The 26,440-nt window shown below is 44.3% G+C and overlaps 1 protein-coding gene across 5 annotated transcripts in view; it reads right to left on the minus strand.

Moving 5' to 3' along the window:
* Nucleotides 1–764: 764 nt before the first annotated feature.
* The window catches only part of gon4lb (gon-4 like b), a 125,675-nt gene continuing 99,999 nt past the window's right edge, over nt 765–26,440 (minus strand). For 2 of the 5 annotated variants that reach the window (XM_041986880.1, XM_041986881.1), the window contains exons 19-29: nt 25,242–26,291; nt 23,333–23,576; nt 23,078–23,235; nt 22,773–22,970; nt 14,915–15,058; nt 14,521–14,817; nt 14,326–14,424; nt 9,461–9,587; nt 9,112–9,382; nt 1,134–1,236; nt 765–1,047 (exon numbers count right to left, since the gene is read on the minus strand). In XM_041986880.1, coding sequence (XP_041842814.1) covers nt 937–1,047; nt 1,134–1,236; nt 9,112–9,382; nt 9,461–9,587; nt 14,326–14,424; nt 14,521–14,817; nt 14,915–15,058; nt 22,773–22,970; nt 23,078–23,235; nt 23,333–23,576; nt 25,242–26,291 — 2,802 coding nt within the window. In that variant the 3' untranslated portion in view covers nt 765–936. Of the gene's footprint in view, nt 1,048–1,133; nt 1,237–9,111; nt 9,383–9,460; nt 9,588–11,214; nt 11,347–13,388; nt 13,952–14,325; nt 14,425–14,520; nt 14,818–14,914; nt 15,059–22,772; nt 22,971–23,077; nt 23,236–23,332; nt 23,577–25,241; nt 26,292–26,440 lie in introns of those variants that run through there. The other 3 variants (XR_006010634.1, XM_041986882.1, XM_041986883.1) reach the window with 3 other exon arrangements.

Below are 26,440 nucleotides of genomic sequence, written 5' to 3' on the forward strand. Positions count from 1 at the left end.
AATTCACACAAGTAGATAGTAATAAGTAAGAATAGATAACCCATTTATTTGAAATGAATTTGGATCTAAATTTTATTTATTGGATATAGATTTCCTGTAAGAACAGTTATAATTATGCTGTGAGCCTAGATTTATTGTGTAGTCACTTGGTAAATCATTGTCGTCTGTCTAGAAGCCCCGCCCCTTAATTTGAATATAAGGATGCAAAATAAAACAGAAGCACGAAATAGGCGCAGCACAATGTGGTGCTGCGCTATATGTTGCTCCCAAAAATTACTCCAAAATAAAAGTGTCCTCATGATCCCAATTAAATAAATTAATGCATATATATATATATATATATATATATATATATATATTCAATAATTTAGTTATTTTTCGATTTATTTAATTTTGAATAAAACGCCTTTCCATAGAAGATGACCTGGACAGGATTTAAACACTTTTAACAGCACACAAAGTCTTTACACATTTAAAAAATAAGGGCTAGGGAAAATTAGGGATTTATGACTGAAAAAATGGCAGATTAAGAAATACACTCATACTGGAACAGGGAACTGTGGACGGCACGCACTGGCCAGTGCATTTTCTTTGGCTCCCTGGTGAACTGCACAGTTGATGAATGAGCCATCAAGATGAAGGTTTCCACCAACCCCTTTACAACCTTTTTGGGTCTTGTTTAATTTCTTGCTTGACAAATCTTTTGACATATGTGTTCAAAGTTAATAACTTTATTCATAGGATTACACTACACTACAGCAGACTGATGGAAAATTGATTTATTGTTAAAAAAAGATGGTTACATTTTTACTAAAACATAAAATTTTCTGAACCTTCATAATATTTTTCCCATGGTCAGTCAACACTTCTGTGACCTACTGAATCTTACCCTAATCTGACCCTACTGAATTTACTTCTGATTTATTTAAGTCAGTCCTATGTCTCATTAGCTGCTGTTGGCTCAGTGGGCGGAGCTTCGTCCTCTGAGCTGACATGACGAGCTGCTGTCCGAAACAGTCGCATCAAATCCCGAAACCTGCGAGAAACCTGGAGACACAAGGCAAAATGTTACATTTATGTAACATACATGACAGGCCAATCACAGGCCAGCAGAAGACTGAACAATAAATCACCTCATTTGGAGTCTTGTTACCAAGAAGATTGGAGATGGCCTGAAAAGTGTTCGGACTGGCCCCTTCCTGCTGACACGTCGTCAGAATGACTCGATCAGCTTCTCTGAAAACCCAAGAAAAGTCAGTTCTCAATAGATTCCTCCTCTTTTGATGGGAAACAAAACAAACTGTCTCTGAACAGATCTGCAGAATCTCTGAACACCAGATGGAGGTTCTGACGTGCTTAAACTGATGGAACCAAACAAATCTCAAGCTGTTCTGGGTGAATCTGCTCTGGAACCACTGGAATAGAAAAGGTGTACAGGAGGCATAGAGGAGGTGTAAGGCAAGGCATGTCCACTTTTTTTTAGAAATCATATTTCATGTTACATGAAACATTAAAAGCATTACAGGTCATACAAAGAAAGCTTTAAAAAGAAGTAAAAGGCAGCAACAAAAGGCAGAAATATCAATCAAATCATAAATTACATTAAAATGATAAAAAGCAGATCAAGCCAAACCAACTTTATTTATAAAGCACTTTACGACAGCCGTCACTTAAAGTGCTGAACATAAATTAAAAACAACATTAAATAATAAAAGACAAGAGCTACATTTCACCACTGCACCGATCTGCCTGTCTAGATTAAAATCTCTGTCCAGTTTTACACCCAGATTTATGACATCAGGTTTACAATACTGTACCAGAGGAATCAGGTCCACAGGAGAGGACCCAACGGCACCAGGACTAAAAACCAGAACTTTTGTCTTCTTTTCATTAAAATGAAAAAAAAATTGTAAGGCCATCCAGGCTTTGACTTCATTAGGAGAGATTAAAAGTTTTTCTAGGGAACAAGAGTCCTTGTGTTTAAGGGGGACATAGACCTGACTATCATCAACATACAGATGGAAAGATCCCTAATAATAATGGAAAGAGCAGAGTCCCAAGAATGGACCCCTGGGGGACCCCACTTGACTGGCTGACTGGAGATGGTCCAGTTTAACATAGAATGTCCTCTCAGACTGGTAGGACCTCAACCATTCCAGGGCAGAACCACAAATGCCAACACAGAGCTCCAGACGGGTCATTAAAATGTTGTGATCCACCGTGTCGTAGGCTGCTGTTAAATCCAATAAAAGCATGATCACATGATCACCAGAATCTGTAGCTAATAAAAGATCATTAAAAACCCTCCGTAGAGCCCACTCGCTGCTATAAAAAGACTTAAAACAAGACTGAAAGACCTCAAGAATATTATTTACCTCTAAAAACTCTTATCTGTGTATAAACAATCCTCTCTAAGATTTTTGAAATGAAAGAAGTTTGGAAATTGTTCAGAAATGACTCAAACTGAAATTGGTCAGAAATGACCAATTTCCAAACCAGTGACCAACAGTGGGATCCAGACTGGGTTTTTGGAGCAGAGGTTGGACTATAGCATGTTTATGATCTTTAGAAACCAGACCTGAGGACAGGCTGCTGTTAATAACAGCATTAATCGATGGTCCTATAGTAAAAATAAACTCTTTGAATAGTCATGGTGGGAGAGTATCAGATCTGAGGGCTTCAGATGACCAACAAACTGGTTCAAACTGGTAAAAAAACAGCAGAACAGGGAACAGAGACTGATGGGTCAAAGACTGAGGACGGTATCTGAGCCCTATCAGGACTCACCTTATCTACAAAGACAACTGAACAGTTTGAATAACATTAAGAGCACAATCTATTGTTTTAAATAAAATCAGAAGTTTATGGTGATTTGACATAATATCAGACAGATATTCTCTTCATACATCTCACAGTTTTTTAATAATAATGCCAGCAGTCCTTTAAAATTTGGAACGTGTAGAAGAAATTATACTATTCATGCTTATACACAGATAATAATTCAGAATCACAAATACTTTATTAATCCCTTTGGAAATTCCTCAGGGAAATTTGTGATTTTTCCCTGAGGATTAATTTTGTAATCAATTCCTTTTATTATTCACTTTATTAATTATATTAATTTATATTACATTCACATTGATTGTTCTTACATTTGCACTGATTGCTTGTTCTTACATTACATTTTATAATTGCTCAGTTGTTAATTTCTCCTGTAGGTGTAAGAGCATTAAAAGGGCAGTGTGACTCTTCTCCCTCGGGCCTCTGATGAGGGGGGTACTGGCTGGTACTCTTAAAACATACGTCTGGGGCAACTTGCATTCTTTAGAGATAGCAAAGACTGTTTACGATTCCACCCTCCACATAGACCAATCTCAGACTTAGGGGTTCAACTCTCAGGGTCTGAGAGAGAAATGGCTCCACTCTGTCTTCTGTCAAAGTCTTATCAGCCTCAGGGCTGACCTTCAATGGTACACAGAAGGGTGTAAAAACTGTTTTTCTGTATTGGGCCCGTTGGAGTTCTCTGCTGACTAGCTTCCAAGTCAGACAACCACTCCCATACTTGCAAGTATCTTATTAATTGGCCGGATAAGACATTTTGTTATACTGTCATTCATTCCAGACTCTTGGTAAATTATTTTTATACAACAAAGGACACCTGGAATTTCTCTTTCTTCCATTTTCATTCAGCTCTTCAGCACCGCTGTCTGACAGCGCAAGTTGTTTCCTCCAACCACGGCTCTGCTTTAGTTTTAGCGAGCCTGGGTTTAAGAGTCACAAAATCTAAAATAGTCTGGCAAGTGGAATGAAACCAAGAGCTGAATTTATCCATGTCATGACTCTCTGGAAACACATATTCTGTGAGGAATAGTATGAAAACCAACCAGCAGTGGAAAGGTTAAGCATACGGACACTGCAAACTGGCCAGATGCCACTTAAGTTTCACCGGCCTACCGCTACGCATACTCCAGCAATGGTGGTGTTTCCTCCTTCGAGGTAGCATCGGGGCATGGCATAGGTAAGTGGGAATTACAGATAGAAACAGGGGCAAAGTTTTCTGTTCATCATAAATTAAACCCAACAAATTTTTGGCTGAGAAACGTATGGCCAGGAGAGACTGACGATCGAACACCAGTAAAGAGTTGCTATATTGACAGATTGCCAGTGAAAGTAGTAAAAACACAAACTTGCAAATAACAGACAGTAGGCCACATACACTGGCGTCATCTTGTAAGATCATGGGGCGGCGTGGATCAGTGGGTAGAGTGGTCGTCCTGTACCCTAAGGGTTGCTGGTTCAATCCCGACCCAATGGAGCTCATGTCGAGGTGTCCCTGAGCAAGACACCGAACCCCTATTTGGTCCTGATGGGTCGTGGTTGAGCGCCTTGCATGGTAGCTTCCGCCATCAGTGTGAGAATGTGTGTGTGAATGGGTGAATGTGACGTACATTGGTCATAAACCAAGATGGCGCCGCGAACGGATGCCCTGGTGCTTAGGTGCGCATTGTTTTGTCTGTTTTTGTGCGTTAACTGTGTGTCTGGACATTCTTCTGGGTACTTTTACACCAGAGAAGAGCTTTTGAACATTAGGACAACAACACCAGTGGATCTATTTCCAGTTTTTGTCGTATCGGCGGCAGATTTAATACAGACCTTGATCCGGAGAGTGAGACGTCGAAAGAGAGGGAAGCGAGCTGGTGTGCTCGTGCGACTACGGCGACGTGGATTACGCACGCCCTTACCTGGAATTTTCCTGTCCAACGTGCGCTCACTTACGAATAAAATAGACGAACTAGCACTGATGAGGAGCACGAACAGAGACTTTTATTTATCCTGTGTTTTGTGCTTTACGGAGACGTGGCTGTGTGAGGAGGTCCCGGACTGCGCGTTACAGCTGGAGGGATTCCATCTCCTCCGCGCGGACAGACAAGCAGCTCTCTCCGGCAAGGCAACAGGTGGAGGTGTCTGCTTCTACATCAACAGTGGCTGGTGTACGGACATGACAGTGATCGCTCAGCACTGTTCTCCCTCTCTGGAATATTTTTTCATTCAGTGTAAACCGTTTTACTCTGAGGAGTTTGCCTCATTCATACTGGCCGCTGTTTACATCGCGCCAGACGCGGACGTGCACGTAGCTCAGTGTGCACTTGCGGACCAGATACTGTGCATGGAGCGGACATACCCGGACTCTCTCATCATTGTTCTTGGGGACTTTAATAAAGCCAATTTGAGCCAAGAACTTCCCAAATATAAGCAGTACATTAAATGCCCGACCAGAGAGGAGAACACATTGGACCACTGTTACAGCACGATCAGCGGAGCTTATCACGCAGTGCCCCGCGCTGCACTCGGTCTTTCTGATCACGAAATGATCCACCTGATCCCCGCGTACAGGCAGAGGCTGAAACTCTCCAAACCTGTGGTGAGGACAATAAAACAGTGGACCAGCGAGGCTGTGGAGGAGCTTCGCACGTGTTTGGAGACTACAGACTGGGACTCAATGAGGGCTGCCACGGACAGTTTGGATGAGTATACGGACACTGTGACCTCATATATCCACTTCTGCAAGGACAGCATTATACCATCACGCACCAGGGTGAGTTATAACAATGACAAACCCTGGTTTACTCCTAAACTCAAACAGCTGTGGCTAGAAAAGAGGGAGGCCTTCAGGAGTGGGAACAAAGACTGCTACAAAGAGGCTAAATACAGGTTTAGCGGGGAAGTGGACACTGCTAGATCACAGCACTCTGAGAATATGCAACAGGAAATCTCAGAGAACGACCCGGCCTCAGCGTGGAGAAGACCTGGGCAAATGACCAACTACAAGCCCAAAACCCCCCACTCCACTGACGACCTGCGAACAGCCAACCTCTTAAATGGATTCTACTGTCGCTTTGATGGACCATCAGGCAGCCCTCACACCTCCACCAGCCCCAGTCCCAACAACAAGAAAGACTCTTACCCCCCCTCCTACCCCGCCTCAGAGGAGAATGCATCATCAAGGACTTCCACAACGCCCCCCTCCTTCCCCACCCCCACAACCTTTTCCATTGGGGAAGAGCAGGTGAAGAAGCAGTTCGAACGTGTGAACCCCCGGAAAGCCCCCGGCCCAGACGGTGTCTCTCCAGCCACCATGAGATACTGTGCAAACGAGCTGGCCCCAGTGTTTACGGACATTTTCAGTGCCTCACTGGAGGCGTGTCACGTGCCGGACTGCTTCAAAAATTCCACTATAGTTCCTGTCCCCAAGAAGCCAAGGATCACCGGACTTAATGACTACAGACCTGTGGCACTGACCTCTGTGGTCATGAAGTCATTTGAGCGCCTGGTTCTGTCCCACCTCAAATCCCTCACGGCCCCCCCTCCTGGATCCCCTGCAGTTCGCCTACAGAGCCAACAGGTCTGTAGACGACGCCATCAACATAGCCCTGCACTTCATCCTGCAGCATCTGGACTCACCGGGAACCTACGCTAGGATCCTGTTCGTGGACTTCAGCTCTGCCTTCAATACCATCCTCCCAGACCTCCTCCAAAACAAGCTGTCCCGGATGAACGTGCCTGATCCCATCTGCAGGTGGATCACTGACTTCCTGACGGACAGGAGGCAGCACGTGAGGCTGGGGAAGAACATCTCGGCCTCCCGGACCATCAGCACTGGCACCCCCCAAGGCTGTATACTTTCTCCTATGCTCTTCTCCCTGTACACCAACTGCTGCACCTCGAACCACTAGTCTGTCAAACTTATTAAGTTTGCGGACGACACCACCGTTATTGGACTCATCTCTGACGGGGATGAGTCTGCCTACAGGATGGAGGTTGAACGTCTGGTGTCCTGGTGCAGCCACAACAACCTGGAGCTGAACGCCCAGAAGACAGTGGAGATTATTGTGGACTTTAGGAAGCACACAGCCCCAGTCCCCTCCATCATCCTGACTGACATCCCCATCACCACTGTGGACTCATTCCGCTTCCTGGGTACCACCATCACCCAGGACCTCAAGTGGGAGCCCACCATCACCTCTGTCATCAAGAAGGCCCAGCAGAGGATGTACTTCCTGAGGCAGTTGAAGAAATTCAACCTGCCAACAAAGACAATGGTGCAGTTCTACACAGCCATCATCGAGTCCATCCTCACTTCTTCCATCACCGTGTGGTACGCTGGAGCCACCACCAGGGACGAACAGAGGCTACAGCGTATCGTGCGCTCTGCTGAGAAGGTGATCGGCTGTACTCTCCCATCTCTCCAGAACCTGTACGCCTCCAGGACACTGGGCCGTGCGGGCCGGATCGCAGCCGACCCTTCTCATCCTGGTCATGGACTTTTTGAGCCACTCCCCTCAGGCAGGAGGCTACGGTCCATCCGGACCAGAACCTCTCGCCACAAGAAGAGTTTCTATCCCTCTGCTGTTGGACTCATGAACAACAACTCTAGGCCATAAACGCTCTGTCTCAGTCACAGGACCTGTGCTTCATGCAAAAAGAGACAAACATATTAAAGTTACTTTACTGTCACTTTAGCATACTCCCTTCTGGATTATGCTCTAACTCCATACCCATCCTGTATATTTTGTAATTTTGTGTTAAAGTGTAGAGACTTTATTTTGTTTTTAAAATTTTTATTTTATATTTATTGCATGCTTAAACTTATATTGTTTTTATGTCTGCACCAAGTACCGCAGCATTTTCCTAATGATGTGAACCTGTTCACTCATATGGCAATAAAAAAACCTTTCTGATTTCTTTCTGATTTCTGATTTACATGTAAAGCACTTTAGATAAAAGCGCTATATAAGTACAGACCATTTACCATTTAAAAGTCAGCGTGCAGATTTCATGCAGACACATGAGAACAGAAATGTTTAACCTGGATTTAAAGTATCTAAGTTTGGTGAAAGTTTCATCTCCACTGGCAGCATAACAGCTAAATGCTGCTTCCCCATGTTTAGTCTGGACAAGTGGACCAGAGTCTTTGGATCTAAGAGCTCTGCTAGGTTTATATTCTCTGAACATATCACATGGATGGATGGGCCTAAACCGTTCTGGGATTCGTACATTGTCAAAAGGGTTTGAAATCTATTCTGTGACTGACTGGAAACCAGTATAAAGATGTTAGAACTGGTGTGATGTGTTCAGATCTCTTAGTCCTGGTTAAAACTCTAGCAGCAGCACCTGGATGAGCTGCAGATGTTTACTGGTCTTACTGGGAAGTCCTGTTAAAGACCAGTACAGTAATCCAGCCTACTGGAGATGGATCATGGAGGAGTTTCTCTTGGTCTTTCTGGGAGACTAAACTTTTAATCCTGTTTCTGGTAAAAAGCTTCTTAGTGAAGCTTTGATATGGCTGCTGAAAGTCAGGTCTGAGTCTATCAACACTCCAAGGTCACAAACTTGGTCGGTGGTTTTAAGAGCCCGAATCTCCAGGTGTTTACCAATGCTGACCCTCTTCTCTTTCTACCAAACAGAATAATCTCAGTTTTGTCTTCATGTAATTGTAGAAATTCTCCTTCATCCAGTTGTTTATTTGCTACAGACTCTGACACAGTTAGTCTGCTGGACTGAACCAGAACCAGGACTGATACTAGACCAGAACCAGGACTGATACTAGACCAGAACCAGGTCTAATACAGTACCAAAACTAGGACTGGTACTAGATCAGAACCAGTCTTTTACCACTGTGACCATAGCTGGTTCAGGGCTGTGATGAAATCAGAAGCCGGACTGAAACTTATCAGGATTTCCACTTTCATTTAAAAAGCCATGAAGCTGATGAAACACAACTTTCTCAGTAATCTGGATGTAAAGGAGGTCTGAGACGGTCTATAGATATTCCTTATTGAGGCGTCTAGGGGAGGGGCTTAATGGCTGCCATCTTTAGAGCCTGATGCCAGCAAGCTGTTAACCATCAGTAGGAGACCAGTTTCTACTGAGGTAAGAACTGGTTTAAAAAGTCAGATGGTATGTCTAGAATGCATGTTGTTGATGTGGTGATGGGGTGTAGAGTAAGTGTAGATGATAAGTAGAGCGGTTGTAGATGAGATGTATAGGAGGTGTTGAGGAAGTGTAGAGGGACTGTAGATGAGGAGTAGGAGATGTATAGAGGAAGTATACCTGGTCCAGAGGATTACTTTCTCTCCACTTGCTGTCAGTGAAATGTTTTTGGCACAGACGGGAAGTTCAGGAGGAGGACTGGGGCGAGGAAGAGCTAAGGAGGAGGAGGTGGGCTTCAGCATCTCCTCTGTCGTCTTCTTCACAGTTGTATTATTCTCCTTTTCACCACTCTTCCCCTTTTCCTCTTCTTCATCACCCTCTTCACCCTGCTCGTATTCCTCTTCCTTCTCTGTGAGAGGGAACGGGGTTTCCCACGATGCAGTCCTCTGATCTGTCAGGACAGGTAAAGTTAGAATCAGATTACACACCTATCGCAGGGAAATCAGAAGCAGATAATGATACCACATACCTGGCTGTGGACTGATGTCACCTCCTTTCATGTCGAGGTTTTTGTCAACAGAGTCATCATGGACTGGGCTAATCTGCGAATACAGTGTGTCAAGACTTTTCATGGCTCTGGACACACCTGTTGAGGTCTGGAAGGAGATGAGCAGATGTGTCAGATGGGTGTTACCTGTGGCTGTTCACATTAAGTATGTTAAGGTCCATTTATGCTCGATGCAGAAGATAGACATGCAGACAAAAGAATATTTTAGTCCATCTTCTGTATTTTTTATGTGCATAATTCTCTACATTTTTGGGGCCTGTGAATCCGTCACTGGACGTAGCAAATGAAGCGATACCACTGGAAATCACGGGGCAGTGTTGATCAGTTTCATTAACATGTGAACTGCATACAAGAAGCGAAGGAAAAGGAAGAAGCAGCAGCAGCAGATAATAAGCGCAAAAACTGTAGAGATGGCAGAAGCTTTGTGCATTACTTTCACCAACTGGTGTCAGAGCAGGGAAGTTAACTCTGAGCTCAGAACTGCTCACTAGTTGAATTGACTGAACAACCCAGACAATGTAAAAGACACATGGAAGTTTGAAGGTGACAATGTAAGACTAACTTTTAAATGATGTACCTATTTACGTATGTATGAGAGCATAAAGGGGCCTGTAGGGCTGGGATACACTTGCTCTTAGCAACGCATCAGGAGAAGCCCATGTCACACAAGGACTTCCAAACTGAGCTGGTGGCCAAGCTGTGTGGGGTGGACAGGAGCGGCAGACCAGCCAAGAGAAGCGCAGACCACATTCCCGTTCCCATTGCTGTGGTAACAGACACCAGCCAAAAAGCCACACAAGGACGTAGGAGTTACCAACGCTGCCACCAAGTGGACAAAAAGAGAAACCTAACCCCTTGGAAATGCAAAGCTTGTGATGTGACTCTCTGTGTTATTGTGGATAGAAATTACTTTGCAGAGTGGCATGTGTAAATAAAAAAAAAAAAGCTACAGCCCATTGTATATAGTGTAAAATATTTGTATATAGTTTGATTACATCTCAGTTGTTTCTCAGTGTTACATTTGCACTATTACTTTACAGTTGACTGCACTATTATTTTACAATTTGTTTGTTTTTTGAAGAATTGCAGCTGAAGTTTGTGTGTTTTGAAGAGTTTCAGCTAAAAACGCCTATGAATATACATGTTTTTCTTGTAAATATTTGTATATAGTATTACTTTATTTTAATTTTACATTTAGATATTCATATTAGAAACCTATATTTAGTTTTTCCAAGTTCCAAAACAGTTGAGTGAGCAAGTTTGTAGTTTTTATTGTAATAAATGCCACTTTTTTTCAATATGTTTATGAAGTAGGTTGTAGTGAAATAAGAACTATCTCTTCATATAGATGAAGTTGTGCTAAAAAAAAAAAAAGATACCAAGCATGGGCATGTGAAACATTATTTTATGTGGTATATAGAGACAAAATCAAAAGTATTAAAAAACGGCCAAAATAGGCTCAGGATCCACATGGTTAATTCACAACAGCTTGATTGGAATCTGATTTGATATTGATTCATTTGCATGAACACTACTTTTTCTATAATATTAAAGAGATTTCAAATTAATATTTTTTAGAAAACACTCATGACCATCAAAATCAAATATATTAAAGTAATCAGATTACTGACACGTCTACATTCACTTTTGAAATAAAATATTCTAAAGATTTTGAGTCCATACATGTGTGGTGACGTGTCTACCTGTTAACATACCTGGACATTGTTCCATCCAGAGTGCTTAAACAGGATTTTGACATAGTAGGGCCATGTCTCCTCCCTTTTTTCAACATCAGCCTGAGGTCAGTGTCTGTCCCAGCTGTTTTTAAGCAGACTGTGGTCAGGCCACTAATCAAAAAAAAAAAATCTTGACCCATTAGTTCTCTGAAATTTCATACCAGTGTCCCATCTGTCTATTCTCTCTAAAGTTCTGCAAACTTTTGTCGTCACACAACTACAGTCATTTTGGGATCAAAATTACATATTCCAAAAATTCCAATCCAGTTTCAGTGCATGCCACCACACAGAGTCTGCACTACTAAAAGCGCAAAACCACGTCTCACTGTCCTTGGACGCAAAAAACCTGTACTGCTGGTAATGCTGGATCTCACTGCAGCATTTGACTGCCTGGCCCAGCAGGTGGGTCTTCAGGGACCTGTGCTGCAGTGGTTCAGGTCTTACCTAACAGACTGAACTTTAGCTGTAATGATCAATGATCTCTCCTTCTCTCCAGGTCCATTGTCCTCTGGTGTCCCACAGGATTCCATTCTGAGCCCTGTTCTTTTTTCCTTGTACATGCTGTCGTTAGGTTCTGTGATATCCCATCATAATGTCTCATTCCAGCTGTATGCAGACGGTCTATAGATTTTTCTGTCGGCTGCCCAGAACACTTCAGACACTCGGCCCATCCAAATGTGTCTGTATGACATTAAGCACTGGCTGCCACAAAACTTCCTCTGAATGAATCAAAGACTGAATTAATCTTCTTTGGTGCCTCCAGTTCAACAAACATAGTTCCAGATCTCACACCTCTGACCACCCACCTCAGCCATGCAGTCAGGAATCTTGGAGTGACTTTAGACAATAATCTCAAACTCAATAACCAAATAGACTCTGTGGTCAGGCCGTTTCTTTCAGCTTCACCTGTTAGCCAAAGTCAAAGGGTTACTGTTGACCCTACCTCTATTAATTTAAGCAATATGCTGGTCAGAATCCTCTTGCAGATTCATCTGCATTTCTTTTGTTGGCCCATTTGCTTACACACAACATAACACAGAAAAACAACACATTCCAGTGGGTTTATGAAGCAGAGATTGTTGTCAGTCAGGGGTGGAAAGATCAATGTTTATAACTAGATTGTAAAATGTAACCATGCTATTTCCTGTTTTCAATAAAACTAAATTACCTCTTTCCATGACAACCATCAGATTCAACTGATGATGGTGTTAGCTAGTGACAGTCATTGCATTCTATGGCTGCAACTAATGACTATTCTAATGGTCGATTAGTCACCAACTATTAAAACGACTAGTCGACCAATCGGATTATGTATCTCATAACTAGTAAATGGATCTTATTTCACTTTCAGCTTTGAAATTTTGCATGAGGTTGTTATGCAAGTCCGACGTTCCTCCTCTTTAAATGCCTTAAGCCCAACAGGAAGTCGGCCAATTTAAGTCAAAGTCGCCATTTCGGTGTTTTACTGATGTCGGATTTGAACAAACTCCTACAGATTTTATCGTACTGCCATCAAAATTGCTCACAATGTTCAGAAGGCATGTGTGATTAAAAGTCATCAAAAACTTTCTCAAAATAGTAAGCATATAGTGGGGCGGGGCCTCAAAATGTGATGTCGAGCCATGAAAAATGGATATAGACCCATATAAAGGAAGATATCTGCAACAAGATAGGTTGGAGGCTAATCTGATCCACAACACATCTACATGTCAATAATTGAATTATGAATTGGCCACACCCCCTGGTAACAGAAAGTCATGTTTTTTACTCAAAGACCCAGTTCTCTGACATTTTAGACACAGCCAGGTCCAAACTAGTTCAGAGAGCAGAGAACAAGTTAGTGATGACATTTGGTGAAACTGCAGCTCTACGCTGCAGGGCAGGGCAGGGCAGGACCATGGTAACGTGGCGAACTTCGATAAAATGCCGTGACATAATAAATCAATATGAATCCTTCAAATTTTATCCAATCACCATCAAAGCCCCGCCTACTTACAACAGGAGGTGCTTCTTTTCATACCCCAGGGTCCATCTCCTCATCTCCTCACCCCCCCGACATCCCATCTGATGAAGACCCCGGACAGATTGAACCTATTAATCCTAAAATTCTTTTTTGTACCAGGCTTTAAACATGTTTATTTCTGCTGTGAAGTTGGTCTTTTTAACATGGGAGTCTATGGGGATTTGCTCTGTTTAGGAGCCAGCCCCTAGTGGATGAGGGGGGAACTGCAATTTTTTGCAGTTCTGCATAGGCTTCACATTTTAATGGCCGAGGTTGTCGCTTGGTTTGACCTGTTGACCTGCAGCGGTGTTCTCAGACGGTGTTGGCCCCATTTCTCTTCACTCTCTACACTGCAGACTTCAGACACAACACGTACCACTGTCCAGGAAGGGTCAGAACAGGTCTATCTTCTGAGGAGACTGTGGTCTTTTGGAGTGAAGGGGGCCTCCTGAGGACTTTCTCTGACTCTGTGGTGGATCAGCCATCCTGTACGGTGTGGTCTGCTGGAGCAGCAGCATGACAGAGAGGGAGAGGAAGAAGCTGGACAAGTCATCAGGAAGTCCAGCTCTGTCCTGGGCTGGTCTCTGGACTCAGTGCAGGAGGTAGGTGACAAAAGGGTCCTGGCAAACCTGCCCTCTATGCTGGACCATGAGTCCCCCCTGCAGGACCCCTGTCTGGTCTGGAGAGCAGCTTCAGGGACACACTGAATCATCGCTGTGGGAAGACGAGATACTGCAGGCCTTTTCTCCTGCTGCTGTCACACTTTACAACGAGCACATGGAAACTGTCTTTAGACATCTTGGACTGCTGGTAAGTCACAATGTCAGAGCACCAAGTATACAGAAAAGGGGTCAAAGGTCAGGAAGTACAGGAAGTAGCCAAAACATATAAGCGAAAACAAATATATTACTTACATGCTGTGTTTTTTAATGGCACTATGGGAAAAATGCCCACCAAATTTCGTTGTGACAACTATATCAATGACAATAAAGATATTCTATTCTATTTTAAATACTTTGTCTTACCACATGAAAATGCAAAATCATTTACAACATCTCCAACATCTACAATTAAACATTTCCACATACCTGGTTGCCATGGCATCGAGAACAACTTTTCCTCCTGTGTCTGCGAATCTTTGCATTGTCACAGAGACATGTCCAGTCTTTATCCAACCAATCACAGTCCTGGAATAATGAACATTCTTTATCTGACCAATCAGAGTCCTGGAATCATAAACATTCTTTATCTGACCAATCAGTCCTGGAAAAATAAGGAACCACCTTGTAGTTTCTGTGGGAGTCCAGCTTCCTCTTTGGACGCCGGCTTGGTATTGGTTGGATCTTATGCCCCTCCTCTTCCTCTTCAAGCTCTGGCAGTGTCACTTCCTCAAAGCCTCCACTGGTCCCGCCCCCCAACACCTGACCATTGCCTTCTCCACCTTCTGGTTCCTCTGGCCAATGGGCTTCTTCAAACTGTCCTGGGCGGGCTGGTGGTGGGCGGAGCTCATCAAAAAAAAACCAGAATTCAGCTTGCAGATGGGTGTGGCCTTTCAACAGTGTGGCCATCTGAGCTTTCAGCTGAAAAACATGAAGCAATTTCAGGTATTGAACATGTTTTACTGTACCATCAATAAAAACTGATAATATCAGGACATTTACAGTATGGATGGGATACCTCTTGGATGCTGGCTGGAGTCAGGTCTGGGCCAGTCTGCAGAGCTTTGATTATCTTCTGGTAATGTGACAGATTGTCTCCAAAACTGATCTCCAATTGTCGCAGAAACCGGCGGCTGCGCTCATATGCCTGCTGTTCCTCAAACTGCACAGATGAGAAGGATGAAATGTCAAACCCAAGTCCAAGAGGTCCCACAAATATCAGAAGTTTAAAGAAGACCAGATCCCGACCAGAGCACAGCTTTCAGGCTAAAGGAAAAGAGTCACAACATAACATTCTAGATGTATTCTGCACACCTCTCAAGCCAGAAAACCATTGAACTGAGAACAAGTGCTCATCAGCATTCAAAGTAAAACACTCCATCTGCAAACCACAGTGTGAAATGAGGTTCTGATCTGAGCAGCATGTTCTGGATCAGTAACAAACAGGAAGTGGCAGAGCATCACCTGAATCCCGCTCAGAGGAACATGGTGTTATAACTAGGGCTGTCAAAAATCAGGGCCAGATTAAAAGTGCAGGGGCCAATGGGCACAGAGTGTCCAAGGGGTCCCCTACCCATGCCAATATTGTGAAAACTGTCCATGATGCAATGTAAAACTACATTTCTAACATTTCTCAGTCAGTGGTGTCAATAACAACGCACTACATATTGTGGTGTAACTCACTGGCTTATGTACATTTTGTTTCATGTCCATTATGGTGGTCTACATTTTAATCATGAATAATATAGCACTCAGGAGTAATAAAATACTAAAAAAGCAATATAAATAGGTCTTTAAAGTATCAACAGAAACTTCAAAATAAAACAAGAACCAACTTAACTACAAAAAAGAAAAGATAATAAGACAAGACAGAGGGAACAATAATAATTTATTAAGATCTATCTGCCTTGTCAGACTGGCTTTTGGCCTTTTTTGGGGCCTTAATTATCAGCTGATGGTGGTGAGAACGTAAGGAAATTAATACAACACGTGGAAAAAAGGATAACAAGATCATCTTAACCTGCTTTTAGCAGATCATACAATAAAAAAGTTAATGTCAGTGTTACTAAGATCATTTTGTTTGAACCAGCTGCAGATGATTGATGGTAAACTAAAGAACTTCAGCCGTATCTGGATGTGATGATGGACCTGCTGCTGCTGGTGCTGAGTCTGAACCTGAGGACCATGTGGCTCATGATGCTAATCTTTGTAAACAATGATGTTACAATGTTAAAGTGGTGCTGAAAGGTTCAGTATATATGACTCTTATGCTATCAGTTAACAGCTAGACAGTTCCCAGTGAGACAGTTCCCAATGAGGAAGTTCCCATTCAGACAGTTCCTAATCAGGCAGTTCCCAGTCAGGCAGTTCCCAGTCAGACGTTTCCCAATAAGGCAGTTCCCATTCAGACAGTTGCCAGTGAGGCAGTTCCCAGTCAGGCAGTTCCCAGTGAGAAGGTTCCCATTCAGACAGTTCCTAATCAGGCAGTTCCCAGTCAGGCAGTTCCCAGTGAGACGGTTCCTAGTAAGGCAGTTCCCCTTCAGACTGTTCCCAGTGAGGCAGTTCCCAGTCAGACAATTCCCAGCTAGACAGTTCCCAGTGAGGCAGTTCCCAGTCAGACAGTTCCCAGTAAGGCAGTTCCCAGTGAGAAAGTTCCCATTCAGACAGTTCCTAATCTGGCAGTTTCCCAGTGAGACAGTTCCCAATGAGGAAGTTCCCATTCAAACAGTTCCTAATCAGGCAGTTCCCAGTCAGGCAGTTCCCAGTCAGACGTTTCCCAATAAGGCAGTTCCCATTCAGACAGTTGCCAGTGAGGCAGTTCCCAGTCAGGCAGTTCCCAGTGAGAAGGTTCCCATTCAGACAGTTGCTAATCAGGCAGTTCCCAGTCAGGCAGTTCCCAGTGAGACGGTTCCTAGTAAGGCAGTTCCCCTTCAGACTGTTCCCAGTGAGGCAGTTCCCAGTCAGACAATTCCCAGCTAGACAGTTCCCAGTGAGGCAGTTCCCAGTCAGACAGTTCCCAGTAAGGCAGTTCCCAGTGAGAAAGTTCCCATTCAGACAGTTCCTAATCTGGCAGTTCCCAGTCAGGCAGTTTCCAGTGAGACGGTTCCTAGTAAGGCAGTTCCCCTTCAGACTGTTCCCAGTGAGGCAGTTCCCAGTCAGACAGTTCCCAGCTAGACAGTTCCCAGTCAGACAGTTCCCAGTCAGACGTTTCCCAATAAGGCAGTTCCCATTCAGACAGTTGCCAGTGAGGAAGTTCCCCTTCAGACAGTTCCTAATCAGGCAGTTCCCAGTCAGGCAGTTCCCAGTCAGACGTTTCCCAATAAGGCAGTTACCATTCAGACAGTTGCCAGTGAGGCAGTTCCCAGTCAGACAGTTCCCAGTGAGAAAGTTCCCATTCAGACAGTTCCTAATCGGGCAGTTCCCAGTGAGACGGTTCCTAGTAAGACAGTTCCCCTTCAGACTGTTCCCAGTGAGGCAGTTCCCAGTCAGACAGTTCCCTGTGAGGCAGTTCCCAATGAGGCAGTACACAGTCAGACAGTTCCCACTCAGGTAGTTTCCAGTCATGGGTGAACAGGGTGGAAAGGATGGGACTGAGGAAACACCCCTGTGGTGTGCCAGTGTTTGTGATGATGCTGGCTGAAGTCCTGGTCCTGATCCTGACAGACTGAGGCCTGCCAGTCAGAAAGTACTGGAGCCAGTCCCAGAGGATGGGGTGTAGTCCCAGAGAAAACAGTTTGTGGATGAGCTGGTGGGGGATGACCATATTGAAAGCCAAGCTGTAGTCAATAAAGAGCATCCTGATGTTGGAGTCTTTATCCTCCAGGTGTGAGAGGGAGATGTGCAGGGCTGCTGCAGTAACGTCTGAGGTGGACCAGTTGAACTGGTAGGCATACTGCAGGGGTCCAGTTTGTCTGGTAGGCAGCTCTGAATGTGGGTCAGCACCACTCGCTCAAAGTACTTCATAATGACTGGAGTTGGTGCTACTGGCCTGTAGTCATTCAGGCAGCTGGGGGGCTCTTTTTGGGGAGGGGGACCATTATAGCAGTTTTAAAGCAAGATGGGGGACCATGGTAGTGGTCTTAAAGCAGGATTGGGGACCATAGTAGCAGTCTTAAAGCAGGATGGGGGACCATGTTAGTGGTCTTAAAACAGGATGGACCAGTTCTCTAGTTGAGGGACAGGTTGAATATGGAGGTGAGAATGTCAGCCAGCTCGGTGGAACTTGCTCTGAGGGCTCGTCCAGGGATGCTGTCTGACCCTGCCGCTTTGTGGGGGTTGATCCTCCTCAGAGCTTTGTTTATCTGGGCTGGTGAGACGACTGGTGAGGGGGAGGGGGTGCTGCTTTCCAGGTGTCTGAGAGCCTCCTCTCTGTGTGGGCCTGTGTCTGGGCTCAGCAGAGTTGAAGCCATTCAGCTTCTCTCTGTCCTGCCTCTCGGCTGTTCTGATGGCCTTCCTCGGTCCGTACGTTGCAGCTTTGTACTCGGTCTCTTCACCAGGTATAAATGCAGTGGAGCGAGCACGCAGCATATGACATACCTGACTGTTTATCCAGGGCTTCTGGTTGGGAAAATTCCTGACATGTATGGACGGAACGATGTTCTTCACACAAGCGCTGATGTACCCAGTCCCATAGTCACATAGTCCTGTACACTGACAGAAGAGTCCTTCAGAGTGGCTGCAGCTGTAAACACCTCCCAGTCTGTAGTAGCAAACAGTCCTGCAGTGTGTCCTCAGTCCCAGGTGTCCAGAGCTTCACCTGTTTGCTGACAAACTTTGATTGTTTGAGTCTTTGTCTGTATGCTGGGTACAGGAACAAAGAGATATGGTCCGAATGTCCGAAGTGGGGGCGGGGTGCAGCCTTGCATGCTCCCTTTATGTTGATGTACACATGATCCAAAGTGTTATTATCCCGAGTGGGAATGTATACGTGTTGATGGGAAGTACAATCCATAGGATCCACTGATTAAAGTCGCCTGCAGCAATAAAACCAGCGTCAGGATGGGCGGTCTCTAGAGCATGATAACGTCATGGAGGTAGCCTAGCGCTGCTGCAGAGTTAGCTTGCGGGGAGATGTAAACCGCGGCCAGAAACACAGACGGAAATTCCCTGGTAGATAAAAGGGACGGCGCTCAAGCAGTAAAAACTCCATATCAGGCGAACAGAGCTGATGAAGAGTCCGTATATCTTCACACCACGTGTTGCTGATAAACACTCACACATCTTCCCTTCACCTTGCAGAGGCTGCTGTCCGGTCTCCTCTATGAGTGGAGAGTGTTTGTGGTTGAACGGAGGAATCTGGGATGTAGTCTGACAGCCAGGTTTCGGTGAAAGTTAGAGCGCATCCCTCTTGTTTCCCACTGTGCTGTAATCCCGGCACGTAGCTCGTCTAGTTTGTTCTCCAGAGACCGCACATTAGCCAGCAAGAGGCTGTGTATCGATGGTCGGCTAGCCCGGGCTTTAGCCTAGCTTAGAGCCCTCCCCACCTGCGTCAGGAGCACTGACCAGGAAAAGGAAAATAGACCTTTGTGTTTTTAGCCAGACTGTCAGTTTTATCAGAGTTTCTTCATCAGTATCAGTTGTTTAGCTTCATTTGCCAACATCCGGTGGTTTTATTTAAGTTATTTGAGTTTCTTTAAGAGAAGGTCAGTTAACAGTAAATATTTTGGCTTGTAGTAAAAACGGGCAGATTCCAGGCATAGTTGTGAATAGTAATCATGATTACCATTAATTATTAATCACCATTAATTGTTTAATTTTTAAGCTGTGATTAATCTGATGAAAAATATTAATCATTTAACATAAAACTGTCAGACTGTGGAGGAGATCCGTACTAAGGAGTCACCAATGTGAGTCAATCTGAGTCAAAGCAGGCTGAGAAAAGACCAAGGGCCTCATTTCTAAAGCTGGCATAGGTACAAAAACTGGAGTACTCCAGTTCTGGTCAATTTCTGGGATTTATATAAACCAGACTTGGGAGAAAAACGCCCTTACCTCCAGGGCTATTCTGACCTGCTGTATGCACAAAATCTGGAGAAACGGGAAACGGCGACACCATTGGTCCAGAACAAAACAAACGGTCCAGAGACCACCAGGAGGAACTAGGTCATGCCAGGAGGGACCAGGAGGAACCAGGTCGTGCCAGGAGGAACCAGGCTGTGCCAGTCCCTCTGCGAGTGCTAACTGGGTTTTCTGGTAACCGGCATCTTCCAGAGGGACCCAGCTGCCAGGTCGGAGATAGCACTGTCAACCTTCAGACATATGATGCCAGACGTGTTAGACAGCATCATTGATTTGTCCCAACTTTACAAGTGAAAATGAAATTTATAAAAAGGAAATTACGTATATAATCCCAGAGGGAAATTTCTAATTGGAAATTGAATCTGCTCGCATTTTCATTCTCTAAACATCCAATTACAACGTTGACGCAACAACTAGCTGTTCTCCAGCATCTCCATGACAACTTGCTGTTCTCCCAGCATTTCCATGACAACTAGCTGTTCTCCCAGCATTTCCATGACAACTTGCTGTTCTCCCAGCATTTCCATGACAACTAGCTGTTGTCTACCAGCTGTAATTGGGGAATCAGGATTTCTGAAGGGGAGATCAGTACATAATAATATTAGACCAGTTTTATACTTCAAAGACTATAGAAAACTGAGTTAAGAGGAGGGTTTCATTCCTTTTTTTTTAGATTTCTATAAAGCATTTTACTCAGTGGACCATTTATCTAGACTTGAAACTCTTCAGCAACAGTAAACAGTAAGGATGTGTTGCTCCCATTACGTTTATTCTGCAGAAGAAATAATGGGTTAGGCTTAGAGAAGAGTAATGTAGAGTATTACAGTGATGGATAAATAAATTAACATTATTCAACTAGGTAATGATACAACTGTTTTAAAAAAAATCAGGAATAAATTTGTTTGGCTTTAGAACTAACGAAACAATTTTCATTATTTTAGGTCTAAAATTAAATTTAAATGAATGTGAACTGCTGCCACCGCACAGTCCATCATTGCAATCCTTATAAATGTTAAAACCCCAAAAGTGTTAATATCTATCTGTGTGTGTGTGTGTATACACTACCGTTCAAACGTTTGGGGTCACTCAGAAATTTCCTCATTTTTTAAAGTAAAGCACTGTTTTTTTCAATGAAGATAACATTAAACTAATCAGAAATACACTCTATGCATAGTTAATGTGGTAAATGACTATTCTAAATGCATATGTCTGTTTTTTAATGAAATATCTACATAGGTGTATAGAGGCCCATTTCCAGCAACCATCACTCCAGTGTTCTAATTTGTGTTTGCTAATTGCATTAATTGCTAATTGAAGGCTAATGGATGATTAGAAAACCCTTGTGCAACCCTTGTTAGCACAGCTGAATACAATTTATCTGGTTAGAGAAGCTATAAAACTGACCTTCCTTTGACCTAGTCAAGTATCTGGAGCATCACATTTGTGGGTTCGCCTAAACTTTCAAAATGGCTCGAAAGAGAGAACTTTCAAGTGAAACTCGACAGTCTATTCTTGTTCTTAGAAATGAAGGCTATTCAATGCAAGAAATTGCCAAAAAATTGAAGATTTCCTACAACGGTGTGTACTATGCACTTCAAAGAACAGCACAAACGGGCTCTAACAAGAGCAGAAAGAGAAGTGGGAGGCCCCACTGCACAACTAAGCAAGAAGACAAGTACATTAGAGCTTCTAGTTTGAGAAATAGACGCCTTGCAGGTCCTCAACTGGCAGCTTCATTAAACAGTACCCGCAAAACGCCTGTGTCAACGTCTACAGCGAAGAGGCGACTCCGGGATGCTGGCCTTCTGGGCAGAGTGGCAAAGAAAAAGCCATATCTGAGACTGGCCAATAAAAAGAAAAGATTAATATGGGCAAAAGAACACAGGCATTGGACAGAGGAAGATTGGAAAAAAGTGTTGTGGACAGATGAATCTAAGTTTGAGCTGTTTGGATCACACAGAAGAACATTTGTGAGATGCAGAACAACTGAAAAGATGCTGGAAGATTGCCTGACGCCATCTGTCAAGCACGGGGGAGGTAATGTGATGGTCTGGGTTTGCGTTGGTGGTGGTAAAGTGGGAGATTTGTTCAGGGTAAAAGGGATTTTGAATAAGGAAGGCTATCACTCCATTCTGCAACGCCATGCCATACCCTGTGGACAGCGCTTGATTGGAGCCAATTTCATCTTACAACAGGATAATGACCCAAAGCACACCTCCAAATTATGCAAGAGCTAATTAAGGAAGAAGCAGGCAGCTGGTATTCTATCTGTAATGGAGTGGCCAGCGCAGTCACCAGATCTCTACCCCATTGAGCTGTTGTGGGAGCAGCTTGACCGTATGGTATGCAAGAAGTCCCCATCAAGCCAATCCAACTTGTGGGAGAATCTTCTGGAAGCGTGAGGTGAAATTTCTCCAGATTACCTCAACAAATTAACAGCTAGAATGCCAAAGGTCTGCAATGCAGTAATTGCTGCAAAAGGAGCATTCTTTGACGAAAGAAAAGTTTGAAGGAGAAAATTATTATTTCTAATAAAAATCATATCTAAACTTGTCAATGTCTTGTCTATATTTTCTATTTATTTTGTGTCTCATTTGATAAATAAAAGTGTGACTTTTCATGGAAAACACAAAATGAATTTGAAAATTGACAGAAGATTCTTTTCTTGCTCAATCTGCGTTAATTAGCTGGAGTTTGCTACTGATGGATGTATAGTATAAATTTGCAAGAAAATAGCTCTTCCACCTAGAGACCTTCATCTTTCTGACTCTGGAGCAATTCTGCCATCTGTAGAGTAAGATGCGGTAAACTTAAGGCTGATCCACCTGCTGAGACACACCTGTCTCCCTCTTCCTTACCAGTCCACATTGTAGCGCCTGCTCAGGATGCAAAAATGCTGCAAAGTCCCGGAGGAGGTCCGTTCGGTTTCCTAGGATGCAGCACAGCTTTCTGAACAGTATGGTCACTTCCTGTCCTTCTCCCACCTGTTCAAATCTGTTCAGTACAGACACGAACTCTTCCACCTGTCCAGGTGTATCCTGTAGTGCCTCTCGAACCTGCAGATACACAATGAAACACACCTTCAGGAAACCTGACCGGGTTACACCATCACCTGCATTGCAAGGGTTGCAAAGAAGCTCTATGGGATCCAGGTGTGTCTCACCCTATTCAGGTAAGTCTGAGCGAATGCCATGTCTTTGCTGTCTCTGAGCGGGTCATTGTCCAGGATGTTCTCGTCATACAGCAGCAGCAGTTTGGCAGCATCTTTACTGAGACGGTCCTGGCGATTCCTCCTCAGACCACGATGAGGACGACTACGACCTGTAGAGACATCCAGGACAGAGACACAGAGGATACATGAGACATTCAGATGTTGAGTCTGAAGCAGAGACTGATGTCCATCAGAGACAGCTCTCACCTCGTCCTCGCCTGGGACATCGTCCTCCTCCTCTGGGTGTCCCTGCCCCAGAGGGCATCTCCTCGTCTAAGACCACCTTACCACTCCTCTCATCCCCGAAAACCTCACCCTTCGGTCCCTCCTCCTCCTCCTCTTCCTCCTCTTCCTGAGAGCCAGCGGAGATGGGAGAATGCTCCTCCTCCGAGTCTCCGTCTGCACAGAGTCGCCGCTCTGCAGCCAGCCATGTCAGCTGCTTCATGGTCTCCTGCAGGACACAACAGCTGGTCGTCAAGACAACAGAGCTAGTGATGACATCATCGCTCACCTGCAGCCAATTAACTATCTAAAAACAGCTGGGTGAGAAACTCCACCCGGGTTAAACTCAAAGGTTCTATGTATTATGGTTCTATGTCCTCTGGTCTGGACTAAGCAGCTTTAAGGGAAGGTAACCTCAGGTTCAGCTCTGGACTCATCAATCTAATTAACTCCTTCCCGGAATGTGTCACCATGGTAACTGATGCTGAAAACCTAACCCGCTCCAGATGTGGACACCCCAGATCTCCTGTGATTAAACTTTCTGTCTGTAGAATGATGGACTCCAGATAGTTTGGAAATAACCTGGTTATCATTCCTGGTGTCTTTCCACCTTGGTTTTGGGTTTTTACACACTTGAATGAAACGCGGGTGATGCTCAATTAATCAGTTCAAAGATAAGCAGCTGAATCTCTGACTTCCTGTGAAGCAGTGATGATGGACTCAGTTTTTAACAGATTTTGAATTTTAGTTTCTGTTCAGTAAATAATGACTCAGCATAATGTGTAAAGCTGACCATCTGACCTGGTGAAGAAACAGGAGGTAACCTCAGGGTTAACCCAGGTTTTTTCATCCTATGAAGCTTGTTAAGTTTTTACCGGGAAATCACCATGGTAACTTACACTGAACGGCTAACCTGCTCCGGAGCAGGTTATGTTCTGGATCAGAGATCATGAATATAAAATAGCCACCCCCTGACCAATCAGATCTCTTGGAAAATGCCCCGCCTATTCTTAGAACATCCTGTCCACTTTGGTGGTGGATGGTGAGAGGAGGCTTAGAAGAAAAAGCATTTTTAGGGATAGATGCATCTTTTAGATCACTGGTTCTCAACCTGGGATCTGGGACTCCCCTCCAAAGAACACAGGGGGTTCCTGAGGCTTTAAACATTAAGAGCCATTTTGATTAATGTCCACACATTGTACATAAGAAAAAAATGTTATTAATTTAACTTTGGCTTTATGGAAGGACAGGACTCACCAGCAAATTATTTATTGTGAGAATCTCCCGTTTTGAAAGCATAAAACCAGCATGGTTTCAGCACTGGATGGGGCAGGGGGTCCATGGCTTTTTATTATTTGCATGAAAAGGGTGCCTCAAGAGGTTGGGAACCACTGCTTTAGATGAAGAAATAAAGCCTTGTCACTGAGGTCTTAGAAGAAAGTTTCTGTCCTTGTTCTTGACTTGTTCTCGTTTAGCTCCACTAGAGTTGCATCTGAGATAATGAGCTTGCAATACTTAAGAACCATGAATTTATGGAACCACATCTACTTGTGTCATCACGGTGAGGAATTAATATTCCAACATAAACTGCTGCTAATTGGGATCCTGAATGTCTGGGTAAGTTCACCAGGTAACAGAAATATCCAGGTATGTTAGTTCTGCTCTCTGGTTCAGGACTTTGGTTGCTTCCTGTTTACCTCCAGTTTATTCCTTTTTATCTTTAGTTTACTTCCTGTTTACCTCCAGTTTACTTCCTGTTAACCTTCAGTTTACTTCCTGTTAACCTTCAGTTTACTTACTGTTAACCTTCAGTTTACTTACTGTTGACCTCCAGGTTACTTCTTGTTTACCTTCAGTTTACTTCCTTTTTACGTCCAGGTTACTTTCTGTTTACCTGTAACTCTGGAACTGAGAGCACCGACTCTTCTGATGCTGATGACATCACTTCCTCCTCATCTTCGTCCTGTGTGAGATCATCAAAGTCTTCCTCCTCCTCCTCCTCCTCCTCCTCCTCCTCATCACCCTGACGGTCTTGGTCTTCATCTTTATCTTTGTCGCCATCTTCCTTATTGTCTCCTCCCGCATCATCCCTCTCTCCACAGTCCTCTTCCTCCCTCTCTCCTCCCTGTTCTCCTCCTACTGCCTCATCCTCCCCATCACCTCCTCCACTTTCCTCTCTTCTCTCTTGATTTTGTCCATCTGTGTTTTCTCCTCCATTCAGGCTTACAGCCAACACTGAACACTCCTCCTTTCTCTTCTCCTCCTCACCTCCCGTGGAGGATGAAACTGGACTTACTATTGATGCAGAGGCAGTGTTGTCCTCCTCCATTTGTCTCACCTCCATCTTCATCTCCTCGGTTGTAAGTTGCAATTCAGTGACTATATCCTCCTGCTTCTCTTCCTCCTCCTGCTCCTCTTTGATTGATCGGTGTAATTTGAGACCCAGTGCATCCTGAGAGGTGTTGGTGGGAGCTGGTGGTGTCAACACCACCTGGAAGAGGAAGTAGCCTGACTTGTCTGAGGCAGCTGAACAAGGAATTCTGGGAGTAGTGATGTTTGGGCTGGACAGGGAGTGGAGGGGCATGAGTACAGGGAGGGATGGGGGGTGTTCCTGCCCAGTTTGTCCAATAATATCAGCACTCATGGGGTGGGCAGGACCTCGATAAACTGCAGCCAATGGGAGAGCTCCTGATGCTAATGGGACACCTGGTGCTGGAGTAAGGTGGCTGACCAGTTGCAGGTCCACCGGTCTGTCAGCTGGGGCTTTGGCCAGGGGAAGCAGCGATGCATTATGGGCCAGGGAGAAGAAGCGCTGATGGGTGCGTCGAGGTGGGCGGGATTTATTGACATAGTACGGATGGAGCCTGAGGATACAGCCAGGAGGGAGGGAGGAAGGATAAGTAATGCCATCTAGTCGAGTCTTCTGGATGATCAGCTGACTGTTCTGTAGGTGAAAATCATCAGCGTTAACAAGTCAGTGACAGGTTAGTTAACCTGGTAAAAACTCACTAGAGGTAACAAATGGACTAAAGTCAATTAATCCATCGTTACCTCTTAGTAATGGGTTAGTTAGACTGGTAACAACTCATTGGT

The sequence above is a fragment of the Melanotaenia boesemani genome, chromosome 6 (genome assembly GCF_017639745.1).
Source record: "Melanotaenia boesemani isolate fMelBoe1 chromosome 6, fMelBoe1.pri, whole genome shotgun sequence".
Taxonomy (NCBI): domain Eukaryota; kingdom Metazoa; phylum Chordata; class Actinopteri; order Atheriniformes; family Melanotaeniidae; genus Melanotaenia; species Melanotaenia boesemani.